Source organism: Scleropages formosus, chromosome 5, assembly GCF_900964775.1.
Source record: "Scleropages formosus chromosome 5, fSclFor1.1, whole genome shotgun sequence".
Classification (NCBI taxonomy): Eukaryota; Metazoa; Chordata; class Actinopteri; order Osteoglossiformes; family Osteoglossidae; genus Scleropages; species Scleropages formosus.
The window spans coordinates 23078318-23092714 of record NC_041810.1 but is presented as its reverse complement, the minus strand read 5'-3'; the positions used below and the strand labels follow the sequence as shown (position 1 = coordinate 23092714).

Genomic DNA, 14397 nt, shown 5'->3' with positions numbered 1-14397 from the left:
TAACCTTGGGTTCGAGGCACCTGTCCTTAAGGAAGCTGGCTCTACTCATCTACTGAGGTGGATTCCTCAGGCCCCTCATCTGAAAATCTCATCCTAACTACCTCACTGTAAATCCTGAACAATGGATAAGGCATTTCACTGGAATGTGTGCATACCTGAAAAATACAATGAGCCACATGTAATGTCTCTCACACACACACACACACACATCGTCTGAAACCGCTTGTCCCAAGTGGGGTCACAGCGAACCGGAGCCTAACCTAGCAACACAGGGCACAAGGCTGGAGGGGAAGGGGACACGCTCAGGACGGGACGCCAGTCCCTCACAAGGCACCCCAAGCGGGACTCGAACCCGACACCCACTGGAGAGCAGGACCCGGCTAAACCCGCTGCGCCACTGCACCCCACACGTAATATCAGAATTTTCGAATTTGAATGCTGTACTTTGCCTTCTACAGCAATCTTATGTATCATAGCTGTTTCTATAAAAGCACCCTCTGTGCTGAGATGTTATTTTCTGCTAAAGTAAAAATTTGTGTGCGCAAATTTATTTTAGTTTTGTTGGTTTCAGTTTGGCATTTATTACATTATCATTACTGCAGTGGTAAAGGCAGTCCCTGGGTTACGAACGTCCGACTTACATACAACCCGTAGTTACAAACCGCCCCTCATAAAGCCTATAATATTAAAAATTCAAGTTACATACAATGATTCGTAATAATAAACGGGAGCTACTTTCTGACGTGCATCACGACATTGTGCGTCTGCAGCAGTTCCTCAGCTCGTGGGCCCGAGGTATGACAAAGACTTCCTTCTTTTCCTGCTAAGCGTCTCATGTGTTACTTTATTTGGCTTTAATTTTTTTGCTTTTATCCTCCTAACCATGGCACCAAAGCGTAAATGTGATGCAAGTGATGGCGATGCATCCAAGAAAAGGGAAACGATCACGATTGAAATTAAAGTGGAAATGATAAAGCGATCAGAAAAAGGTGAAACGCAAACAAACATTAGAAAAGCAAACAATGGTTTGCACACACACACGCACACTCTCTCTCTGAGAGAGCACCCAGCTATAAAAGACGCTACTCAATCTCTTTCCAGTTGCAGAATCTCACTTGAGACAACCATCTCCTTTGCGTTATTAAACCTACCTCGTTTAGCTCTTCCAAATCTTGTTCCCCAGTCCCGTTCCACGTCTCTGATTATGATCGCCCGCCTTGTCCCAACCACAATTTCGGATCCTCACCTGTTCAGTTCACTGATCAACCGACCATTCACCCTTCCTCGACCACAAGAACACGTCTAGTCCTTTGATTCTGAATAAACGATCATGCACTTGGGTCCAGACTCCTCTGTATCCTCTGTTCATCATGACAGTAATAACATTATCTCTTTCTGTGTCTCTCACTATTATTCTATAGTTACATTTATTGTTATATTATCAGTACATTGTATTATTACTGTATTGTTATATTAAAGATGTTTTAGTGTATCCAGAAGTGTTTCTTTAATGTTTTTTTCATGCATAGAAAGGTATACAGTATACTAAGACAAACTGATATTAGATACCCACCATACTTAACTGTTCCCACTTACGTCAAACCCGACCAAGAAAGACTGAGGACACGGAACTTGTTCGTAATCCGGGGACCGTCTGTATTAAAGTGTACTTACTATGTAAAATGTATTGTGGTCAAAGACATAGCTGTTTCTTATGAACTGTCAAGTCATTGTGTAGGTGAAGGATAAAATAAATGTTAGATAAATGTTGTCATAGTGCAGCACAGGTAAATCCACATGTGAACTTGTGCTCATAGAGAGGTAAACAACCTGTCACAGCCTGGAAACTGACTCTGCTTTCCACCCTTATGGTCACGATTTGACTGTCCTTTGTAATTCAGGCAATGGCACAGAGTGCTTTCCATAAATGCAGGTTCACACACTGTAAAGCATGAGCATGATGGTGTCTCTCCAGAATCGAGCTTCATACCCAGCTGTTTACATCTTCTCCACTTGCAGACTGTTTCCATGGTGATGAGAGAGAACATACTGGGCTGCAAGGGCGGTAACAAGATGTCTTAAAAGAAAAAAAAAAGCCCACGAGTTAGATTTGGGAAGAACACAGAATCAGGGAACAGGAGTGTGAGGCCTTGATATGGCTACAAAACACCAAATTTTACACACATCACTCATGCGTCCTGATATATTCATTATACCGAAGGTGTGTAGCCATACAAAGAAAGCATCACAAAGAATAACACAAAGCCCTGCAAATGATGTCATTTTCACTCATCTTTCAGTTGAGTGAAAGCAGCAGCTGTGTATTTGTGTAAGTATTTAAGTAGCGCCAGCGTAAACAGCGGATACACTGCTTTGTAATACAGAAACCACATTGCAGGTTCAGATTTGCAAAGGAAACCATGTGACTAATTCCCCCGTGATATTAGAAACATGGCGCACACATACTGCTTACATTTCAAAAAAAAAAAAAAAAAAAAAAAACCACTAACCTTGTGTGTACACTTGGTCATTTGAAGCATGGAAGCTTGTCAAACTCATACAATTAAAAATCAGGTAAAACAAAGTTGTACCTCGCCAACACCACAGCTAAGGAGTTTTACAGCATCGTGTCACAGCGCCTCACTTCCAAAAACATAAAGTCATTAGGATAATTATTCCACAGACACACAGAAGAATGTCCTTGCTTCCCCTCAGAACTTTATTTTTCACAGTATATTAAATTAAGAAATGTATGATGACATCCAAAAGGTCAAAGCCTCAGACAAAAGTTGCTCTGTCCTAAATGATTCCTTTTTTCAGGAGAGCTGGACTGTACAACTGTCCTGCAGGTCACTTCAACATAAGGTTAACAAATTGCTTTGCTGTTCACATGAAAACTCCCGATGTCACACAGGCAGAGCGCTACAGCCTTACATTCAAAGGAAAGAAACCGTTTTCTTCACAGGAGAGAAGCTTGCGGAAGGGATTTTAGGTACACCCATCCAAAATCCACTAAAATCACAGTGAAAATGCGTCATCAAACGTTGACAAAATGCATAATTGAGCATCAGCACTTTGTGACTTGTGTACACAGTGTGCTCACTGGGGAAAACGGAAAACTCCAAGAGCAAGAGCACACAGAGCCAGCAGAGTCAAGCCATCGCGATCCATCAGTGTTAAGGGAACGTCTCGTTTTCAGGACTAGGTGGTATCGAACCCACCCAGCCGCACCCCCATTTGTACACTGAACCGCAACACAAACCTCAACTGCGGTCACCCTGGGCACAGTGACAGTTGAAGACTACAACTATGATGAGCAGAAATGACTCCAGATGAGTAGCACTCGTGGTTCACGGTGTCATGGGGCTCTGCGGTCAGTCCTGTTACAGATCAATAAGCCAAGTGACACGACAGGGCTCCTAATCTGTACAGAAAGCAGGAGCTGCGATCGAAAACATCTTAGAACACTCTTAGAATAACGCAATAAGGCTTCCATGTAAAACCAGAGCACGGTAAGACTCTTATGAGAGCACACACAAGGCTTTCTCTTCCAGTGAAGCATCACACAAGCCCACAGTCCCTGCTCTTCCCCACACATACAGTGTAGATGCCATACATTTAAACAGAGCAAAACAAAAAAGAAAAACAAAAAAAGAATAAGAAAAATACAAATGGAAGTAAAATAAAGTATTGATGACAATAAGTCACATTTATTTTTATCAGCATATTTATCTATATTTATATTCTCCAGTCTAAACAGTGTGCATTACTGTACAGATCTTAACTTTTTCTTAAGTTATTGCAGGTATTCATCACAGATAGTGGAGTGCTAAACATATGGTTGGCTGAGCGCGATCAGTGAAGACCACTTCAACTGCTACAAGGCCCATTTGAACACTTTTTCCCAGTCCAGATATGTGCTTCTCTCTTCCCCGCAGGAGAGCTCATCGCAAGGCCTAATGTCCATGTTCTTCAGGGCCTCTCCGAGCCAGCGGCTGTAGACTCCGTCCTCGTCCCGCTCCCGCTCCCGCTGCCACTGCGGCCAGACACTTGAGTCCTGCGAGCGGCTGAGCAGCCGAGTCAGGAGCAGCAGCAACCAAAATGTTTCATTTATTCCACTGACAACGAAGTCCCATTAACTCCATTAATGCCATTCTACGGGAGAAGAAACGTATCTGAACAAAATACAAAACAGTGCTCATCCCTAAATATGAGAGATGTTCCTGATGTTCCTAGAATGATTTGTACTGTACAAGGACAGGCATGCAGATTCATGCTATTGGGTTAAATCTGTGTACAGCTACACATTTAACTTCAACATTTGTACATATATTCATGTATTTATATTTTCCCTCAAACAGAAAAGTCATAAACACATCAATTCCTTCTCATTAACAGGGGGCAATTCATCAAATGAAATGCCTTAAAAGAAATTAGCCACGTTTGGTAATTTAACATTCGACCTCCTTGACGATTCCACTGGCTGTAAGACTTGTAATAATGACCATTATCGCTTCCAAAATGAGACAAGGGAGAAATTACTGAACGTAACAGTTTCACATGAAAGCCAAGTATTTCTTTAATTTATGGGAAAACAAGGTACACTTCACAAGGTTAATGAATGCACAGCACCACATAAATGTACAATGATTCACATTACTTGTATAGGGACACTTACAGTAAAGTTACACTGCATTGTTTATATAGGATGTGCTGTGGAATTGCCCCCCCAACACCAGGACAAGAATGGAAAGGATGCTCACAATGCACATACTCACTATGTCAGCCAGAAAAGGGGTGGTACCCCTTTGGCACAAGCCTGCCACCTGGCCAGAACGAGAGCGTGCTGCTCTCTGCACACAGGTCTCCAGTCACAACAAGCCCTTTGCAGCGTTTTGCACACAAACAGCCAGTGACGCGATAGTTCCACAACCATACAAAGCCATACATAGAGCACAAGGAGCAGACCGTGTGCGCGTAGACACGTCTCCTTGGCCGCTTCCATCCCCAATCCAACACGACAGTGCAGAAACAGCGGTCCGGTGCACGTTCTGCATCCTGAAACCTCCAGATGCAGTCAAACACCGTTTTGAGACAATGGCATGTGGTGATCCATGCAAAAAATGAACGTCTGTAGTTTCACTAGGTGATGGGGAGAGAAACGGGGGGGGGGGGGGGGGGGGGGTCCAAACGTCTTACAAAAAAAGGATAAGAATCACAGACATGAGGTCCAATGGAGTTACTACCTCTGGAAGCACGTGTTCAGTTTGCCTAGATAGAGCTATCTATGTAGAAAACCTCCCTGATTCACACATTGCTATTCAATTTTATGGCTCCACCTGGAACCATTAAGAGTCTTTTTATTGCATTAAGTACAATAATACAGGACTATTAGGGACTTAAGAGTGACACTACTCTATGGATTTCATATTGGTAGCCAAACAAGACTTCTGCTCTGTCTACAAATCAATCAGTTCCTATTTATTAGGGTTTATACCATGCATAGGTTCTATTGGTCTATAAGTTTCTATTCCTAATTTCCGCTTTGTGTGCAGGGCTTGGGTGGGTCCAATGGGTGGAATGCGGGGACGAGAGCGAGAGTGTCTCAGGGGTCAGGGCGAGCTGTACGTTGAGGTTACTGGAGACAGCCTCCGGGTGCTGTCGGCTATGATGCTTAAGCTCCAGGACTTTTGCACCCTTGACACAGAACTCATAGGTCAGTTGGCAAACAGGACAGGGACACAAAGTGAAATGTTCTACAGGCGTCATGCTCTGCATAGCGAACAGCATTCGCCAACACATGAGGAGAGGTATACATACATACATATACAATGCGAAGCAGGACTGTGTACGTTTCAGTTTGCCTTTACATGTACTGTGTTACGTGAATTAATGACACACATTCCATATGCATCAGGGTTCACGATGCAGTTTCTGCGCCGATTAAAATTACATCACTTTTCCATCCATTGCTGCTGGCATGAATCGACATTTGGTAAACTGTACCCAGCGAGAAAAACATTAATTACTCACAAGTAAATTAAGTGGAAACCTTTTAGCACTAAAAACACAGGTACTGCACTTCAGATGTAGCATTATTCAAGTGTCAGAACATGATGTAATAGTCAGTTGTTTAGGTGCTATGATTGCTACAAATGGTCTACTTCAAGGTACATTTTCATGATCAATTCATACAGAGCCAGCAAATATACTCCCCCATGTCAAGTATTAATAAGCAAACATCTATGAATAAAACCATTACATGTGAACTTAAGAAATATTCTCTGTTTCACACGGTCTTGTGGAAGTACAGCAATTAACATTCACATACAATGTGGAATATGTTTTATGTTTTGTACACCCACACATGGTAATTTTATAATTCAAGTCAGAACCTCCTGTCACCTCAGATTAAGATGATCTGTCACTTGCTTATTAGCAGAGCATTTAGCGAAAACAGCTGTTCTAGTGCCAACCCAGAACCACTGTTCTGGCACAAAACAAGCAACAGCAACCTTTATGCCAGCAGACAAGAAGTGGACTTCTGTTACTGAGCCAGGGCCTCGATGCAGCTTTCTCATAACGCAGAGGGTTGTTGGTACCACAGAGGTACAGCTGTGCCGTGGCTCTTTGGGTTTGCTTTCAGCAGTACATGGCCCCTCGCTGTGGTTCCGGGCTCGCCGGTTCTTTCTCCCCGGGCCCCCTTTCGGCTGCGGTGCATGAGTTTCGCAAGGGCTCGAACCAACAGCTGTCTACTACCCTGGGACGAGCTCTGGAGCAGAGCACTCCTACTTCACAATGAATAAATGAATTCCAAGAAGCACCCAAGCACCTGAATATGTCAAACTTGGTTAATTATCCTTCACTTCCTAGAAAATGTCTGTATATTTATAGTGCTCAGTCCTCTTACGCTGAGTCTACTCTGAAGGTCGGCTGTGTCCAGCATTTCTTTTTAGAAGTTAAAATAAAGCATCCTTCATAGGAAGCAGCGGCAGCGCTGCCGAAAGCAAGCCTCTGTCTCCTTCAGTTTCAGCTCTACTTCATCGAATGGGAACAAGTCACTTGCATCCAATGAGACATCTTCATCTAAGTGCCTGACTGCAGACACCATTAAGGCCCAATTGTCAGCAATTAGTCAAACCTTGATGAAGCCTCTTGTAACAGCACTGCCTGTAATTAAACATTATCTACAAAGATACCTGAGATAAAACTTTAATTATGAAACGGAGCATTTTTGGTCCTCACTCAATCCCAGAGGGGGGGAGAAAAAAAGAAGAAATAACACAGAAGAGCTCCCCCACAGCACTGCACTCATTCCACATTTGGAGAAATTTTGGATGCTGCAATACAGGTGACAGGTGTCTCTGTGGAATTCATTTAAATTAGTCAAGCGGATTCAGTTCTCTCTCATGCCCTGCTTTCTTACAATTAATAGCGCTAAAACTACCATTGGTAGAGTAATGTCTGCGCGAGTAGCTGGTGGCAAAGCAGCAAAGGAACTGTGGTGGGAAGGGTGCACCCTTAAGTCGCACCCTTAACCAAGTTACTTTACCTAATTCTGAGCTCTGTAAAGGTAGTCGTGCTCAGGGTGTGTGCTAAGCAAATAAGTCATAATGCAGGACAATGTCCACAATACTGCATATGTGAAGTCTGAAAGGTACTATTTGTCACAGTTATTTGGTTACACTCTAGCACGAGGGACAACTTTTTAAAACTCACTGTACAGTATTTTGAGTCTCTGGACACAACAGGGTACCACAAAGCACATTTTTACGCATTTCATGGAGGTGAACATACAGCTATGCTTCGTAACAAGCGCTGAATTCTCCCTGATACATAGGTGGACAGGACTGGACTGTGGGCAAATGTACATCGTAAACAAACAAAGAACTTGTTGACAATACCAGTTTAATAATTCATTTCGGGAGGTCAGCGCTCGCACAGAGAATCAGTGAGACCTCGGCTCTAAGGCATGTCCGTGGAAGGGGTGAGGGGCCGGCGCACCTGATTTGCGTATCCCTCCATCTGTGGAGCAGCTGTAGTCGCTGGTGGCCAGCAGGAAGCAGGGCCGTCCACCACGGCCACGCCTGTCCTGCGTGCTGGACCGCCGTGTAGGGAGGCTGTCCTCCGGGGACAGCGTGAGGTCACTTTCCCCACCGTAATCCCCCGACAGCACTGGCCAAAGAGACACCGCACATCAAAAACACACAAAGCGCTGCAGGGGGATAAAGGTCACTGGCTGGCAGGAACGGAGGACAGGATGCGAAGTAGTTCACCGACAGTCTATACATTCGATTCTACATTAGACTTTTATGCTGCGCTCATAAAAAGACATAATTTTATCACAGAGACACAAATGTTAAGTTCACCTTCCTGTGTACATATAACGACAGCTTCCATACATGTCTATGTGGTTCCATACAACAAAATTACAAAACCCTGACCACCCATGAATTCTGACTCTGCAGATCAGTTAGACCGAAAATGTTACGGTTACGTTAGAAACAGTGACAAATGTAAACTGCTTAAAAATTTCTCTTTATTGAAATGATGCTTATACCATTTTCAAGAAGTTTTGCGTGTTCGTGTTTGTTTGCCACAAATTTAAACAAGGCATTTTAACTTTGAAAAATCTGAGAGACCCGCAGGGATGCTCTGGACTCACTTCTTCATCGTCATACCCACACATCACCATCAAGCTCACCTGATCGGTTGCGCTCCAACACTCTGTTGCCCTTGTTGAGGCAGAGGTCACCTTGGGTGCTGTTGCAGGCCATGCTGAGGTCGGCCTTGCCATAAGTGGGTGACCCCCCCTGCGCTGACTGGGGGATGTGCTTCTTTCTCTTCTTTGGCAACTTCTGCTTGGCCATGGCCAGTGAATAGTACATGCCGAAGTTGTTGACGATGACCGGCACCGGCATGGCAATGGTCAGCACCCCTGCCAGGGCGCAAAGGGCACCCACGAGCATGCCTGTCCACGTCCGTGGATACATGTCACCGTAGCCCAAGGTGGTCATGGTTACCACAGCCCACCAGAAGCCTATGGGGATGTTCTTGAAGTGGGTGTGATCACTGGCGGTGGGGTCATTGGGGTTGGCACCGATGCGCTCAGCGTAGTAGATCATAGTGGCAAAGATGAGCACACCCAGTGCCAGGAAAATGATGAGCAGCAGAAACTCATTGACGCTGGCACGCAGAGTGTGGCCCAGGACGCGAAGCCCCACAAAATGGCGCGTCAGCTTGAAGATCCGCAGGATGCGCACAAATCGTACCACCCTCAGGAAGCCCAGCACGTCCTTGGCCGCTTTGGAGGACATACCACTGAGACCAACCTCGAGGTAAAAGGGCAGGATGGCCACAAAGTCTATGATGTTCAGCACACTCTTGACAAACTTCAGCTTGTCTGGGCAGGACGCAACCCGCACCAGGAACTCGATGGTGAACCACAGCACGCAGACACCCTCTACATATGTGAGTGCCGGGTCAGTCTCGATCTCGTACTGTGGTCCCAGGTCCAGGCTGTCATTCCTTATGACCTCCGTCTTGTTGACGATTGTATTGAATGCCTCGTGGGTCTCCAGGCAGAAGGTGGTGATGGAGACGAGGATGAAGAACAAGGACGCAAAGGCCACAAACTACAAAAGAGGAGAGATTCGGAGAAATCTGAAAACACCAAACTTCTTCAGCAAATCAGTCAACGTCAGCCAAAAAACCCCAATTCACACAATACAAATGCATTCATCAGATTTCAGTTGTAAGTCCTTAAGCAGATTTATTCACAGCACCAGGCATTTAAACTGTAAAAAACACCAGATACTACCAAAGCACGTTTATCGGTCTAGGAATGCCAAGGATAAGTATAATTTACTTTGTTCCTACTGTGACACTACCCTAATTGACATGGAAGGTAACCAGCGTGTGAATCAGGTGTTGACTTGCTTCATCACTACGAGCTTTCCTCAGGCACTGCTTGTCAGCAAAGCCCAACAAAGCAGTGGTAATTGGATGCCGAGCACTAGAACACTTCATCCTTCAGATGGAGACGAGGTCAAACCTCAAGTCTAGAACAGCTGTCTTCAGCTGACACTGGACAACAGAGTGTGTACATAGCGAGAAGAACCTGCAAGTCTCCTGCTGTTCCATTTCACACATTAACTAATGGGCATCTCTCTCTGAGAGCAAACGCACAGTGATAAAAGGAAATGTCTTAAAACTCGCACAGAAATACAGTGAGTGCTGTGACATTTATTGTATGGAAACAAAAGGAGAAACCTGAGAGACCCAAAGCATATTTGGCAGAAACAACTTTGAACACCTAAGAAGGACCTTTCACCAACAGATGCAAAGTTCCATGTCTTTGTGCTTTCCCACCATGCGGCATGAAGGATTCTCCCACGAAAGGGACACAGATCCAGGGCCCGACCTGGAAAACGAAGCTGAATCCTTTGCAATTACAAAATTCAGGCTTTTCATGACGCATCAGGTTTGTCCCTATCTAAATAACCATTTCCTGTTTTCTTTTCAGCTACAACTAAAATGAAATCCTTTTGAACTTTTAGCTTAGAAAGACTGAAGGCACAACACGCTGAAACAAACCTCCTAGTATTTAAAGACCTGAAGGTTGCCAGTTCACGTCCCAGGAGGGGCCCTGCTGTAGCCCATTTATGCAGCTGTATAAATAAATGGAACTCTAAGTCTCTTTGGGTGAAAGCGTGGGCCAGCAACGGTGAAAGCGGATGAGAGGAGGGCGTGGGAGCCATCTTCCAGCACGGTAGACTTGCACCGATCGGTGTCGGCTCCTGGAGCCACCCGCGCTCCTCCGTGCTCCTCCACAGCTGCAGGCCATCTCTCTGATCGCAGGAAGCATCAAAGGAGAGGGAAGCCAAGCAGCAGACAGATGCCTGCGAGCTGCATCCCTCACACACTCTGATCATGCTTTCTGATGGCATGAGCATCGCAAAGAGCAGTGGGCCAACAGGGCGGGTGGCACTCAGGCACCCTGCTCGTTCTGCTGCCTGTATGACAGCTTTTCACTCATGACACACACACACACACAACGTCCCTCTCAGCTTCTTTTCCAGTCCAAATGTAGGTTCTGTGTCTTTCAAGACTAATTACTTTACTGTCATTTTTCTTTCAGTCGGGCATCTTTTCCGAGATCAGTTACGTTTACCGCCACACAGTGACGATAGTGGGTACATGTAATTATTGCTGAGAATGTCAACCAGGTATCGGTCTTCATTGCAGGTAAGGACAGTATGGTAGTTCTTTGTACCCTAATCAAGAGCATTTTATTCCAAAGCAACACCCCAACCATCCCTCAACACTGACACTGCAGTCCCTGTTGCTCACCAGGGTAACCAGCCAGTACACTGATTACATAAGTGCAAGTCTCTGTGAAACACACTACAGGATGACGTGTGTGTTCTTCATGCAGGACCAGTTTCCACTTTACAGAACTGTCTCGGTGTGCAGCTACAGTGGGGGACTCCTCTTTACAGGGACTCCAAATAAATAAATATTAATAGAAAAACAAATAAATCCCTCTCGCCCCAAAGACATGTCTCGTCACTCATCATACACACTCCCAATGGGAGTAGCTCACTCGCCTGTGGGCCACTTTTAAACTCCGTTCCTGGCAGCAAAGCAGATGCTTGCTCAATAATAACATATCAAAAGGCTCAGGCACACTTATTTCAATAATTCATTGTCACTTTAAACCTCACAAGGAAGGGCTGCAAAAAAGGAGGTAGCCGAAATCCTGCCAGATACAATATCCTGCTGCCTTTACAGCCTCTTCATAGGATGAGAAGAAAACCGTGGCACGCAGCTTCTTCAAGAAGCACAGAACCTCAACTGACACCTTCATGTCTATTGATAGAGCTCACTGGCCTGCTGCTTGCTGTATGTTTGACAGAGGGGAAGCTCCCCCAGGGGCTGTGAGGGAGGTGGGGCTGGGGGGTTAAAATGGCAGTGCCAGGTCAACCGAAAACTCCTCCCTTGACCTGTCATCTCTGTGCTGCAGTGTGACAGAAGGTCCCAGAAAGCTCTGAATGAAGAACAACACTCCTTCTGTAGAACCTCATTTCTCTCCAGTCCAAATTCTGTGCGACACAAGGTAAACCAGAGATAGAGAGAGGCGAACGCTGAGCTTGGGATGCAAGCGACGGTTGATCTCAGGCTTCTACCCATTGAATGTGTTACACACCCCCATACACAGTATCTGAAGAACAGGTCATTCCACACATGTGGAAACCTCATCTTTCAAACATGCAGTGAAATGAACGGCTAAAAAGTGGAAGTTTGCCCACGACGCCCAGGAAAGTCAGGATGGACCCCTATCTGTATGTAGCATGACACGGTTGAGGGGTGCAGATTCCTCCAGTACGTGGAAAACACAGCCAACTGGACTTCACACACTCCAGTGTCCCAGAAATGCGGTCCTGGATTTCCCGGAGAGCATCACTGTGTACATCAGGTGATTCAGCAGTTCAACATGAGTCAGTAATATGATTCTGTCTGTCGGTGACACAAACACAGAAGAGTTATGAAAAAGATTTAATCAGAATTATACACCCAAACATTGTTGTGAGTACAGTACTGTAAATTATGAGCAGAGAAACAACACAATCTTTCCTTCTAGATCCACGATGTGTTCGTGCAGGAGACGGCTGGTTGGTCGGCTGCACCCACTCTTCAAATACATAGCTTAGAGACAAGACCATTTTTTCTGGAACAGATTTGGATCTTCTAAGTTTTGTTTAGTTGACATGGAAAATAACAGGACTTACCTAAATGAACTGTATGAGATTCAACCACTCAGTCTTCTAAAGTGCCTGGAGAAGTCGAGGTTGGTGGTCCACATACACGGGGTACAAGGCTAAGTATTGATGAACAACCAGGAATATGTTAAGTACAAATCCTGAAAGCTACTAATGTCTTCAAAGCTGGATGTATTCATCATATAGATGGTTTGTTCACCACAGTTTTTCTACTTTAGTTCTATTTACTTTTCCAAGCCTATTCTGACTCTACATGTTTGGCAGTCTCTTGGAGAACTACTTCTTCCAGTCTGAGAGGGCCCACGTTTTTACACAGGCATTGATCTGCCAGCTGCTCACCAGCCATTCTCCAAGCTTTATGAATATATTAAGGTGAAATGAAATATTCAGAATCTCTGTTTGGGTAAATAAATAAGCAATAGCTTCACAAACATCAAACTTTAATGGTCCCCTCACACAGGCTCGACAGAGAGTTTGCTCTTCAGCACTGTTGACCAGGACAGGTGGAGATGACTTATGGGTAACTGAGGAGGAATGAGCTTCTGAGGCCTTTCTGCTCTCTGTGAACCTCAGATAACTTCGGGAGCCACATCGCAGTATCTCCCAGGGCCAGGAGGCACTGCTGCCATGGGCATTTGGTCTCTCACTTCCTGGGGAGGCGGGTAACAGCTTTCTGGAAGCTGTTTGGTTGTGTGTGTGTGTGTGCGCGCATGTGTTGTACGTTGCTGCTCTCTCCATGGTAGCCAGTGGAAGAAGTTATCTGTTCCCCATCAGGCACACCCACCTGGTAGTGAGTGAAAAGCAAGCAATGCCCTCAGAAGGAGTGATAAATAGTTATTCTCTGTAAATGGTTTATTTAACCATTTAACTTGGTTTACAGCTGAATGGTGGCAAGGGAGACTGTGCCAAAACATTTAAAAAGCGACTGAAATGCGAATTTAACAGTGAAGGTTTCCAATTTTCTGTCCCCGCAGATACGCCTCTGGATGCTGAAGGAACTGTTGCCATGACAATGGAAAGTGCACTTGGTTACATAAGAACCCATAAGATGCAGTAAATGTGCTCTGAAAAAGAGGACAGGTGTGGCCATGACCTCCTTCCTCCCAGTCCTCCAGCTCACCCGCAGAGGATCTGAATCACTGAAAAGGAAATCCAACATTAGCCCTCCATCCCCCCAAAAGAAACACCCTAGTCTTGACAGTGATGACCAGGGGACACCGCTCCACCCCCATGGGAGATAATTTTGCTGAGTACTGGGCCCACCTGACAGTAGCAGTCTCCTGAACCAGGCTGAACATTCAAAAAAAACTCACTATAGCTGCTTACCTTTGCACCTAGCAGAACCTTAGGATTTTGTCATTCTCAACATTACAGAGGTCAGAAAAGGATGGGGAAAGGCAAGGGTGGACTCTCTTCTGTTCCAAAGAGCTCAAAAGCCCTTGAGCTTCCTTCTTTAGCGATGCGCCAGCAGTGCCCTCTTGTCACCTCTACCATCTTCCTGAACGCACCAATCAGACCGATTTCCTTCAAACTTGATCCAGTGAAACACTACACGGCAGACATCACAAGGGACAGAGGCTCAAAGGTGACGATGCCTCCCACAAGTCCAATGTGC

General features: G+C 45.2%; 1 protein-coding gene across 2 annotated transcripts in view; it reads right to left on the bottom strand.

The window, feature by feature from the left end:
- Window positions 1-3808: 3808 nt before the first annotated feature.
- The window catches only part of LOC108942191 (potassium voltage-gated channel subfamily C member 2-like), a 30736-nt gene continuing 20147 nt past the window's right edge, over window positions 3809-14397 (bottom strand). The window contains exons 2-3 of one of the 2 annotated variants that reach the window (XM_029251653.1): window positions 8705-9635; window positions 3809-4895 (exon numbers count right to left, since the gene is read on the bottom strand). In XM_029251653.1, coding sequence (XP_029107486.1) covers window positions 4783-4895; window positions 8705-9635 — 1044 coding nt within the window. In that variant the 3' untranslated portion in view covers window positions 3809-4782. Of the gene's footprint in view, window positions 4896-7234; window positions 8176-8704; window positions 9636-14397 lie in introns of those variants that run through there. The other variant, XM_029251652.1, reaches the window with a different exon arrangement.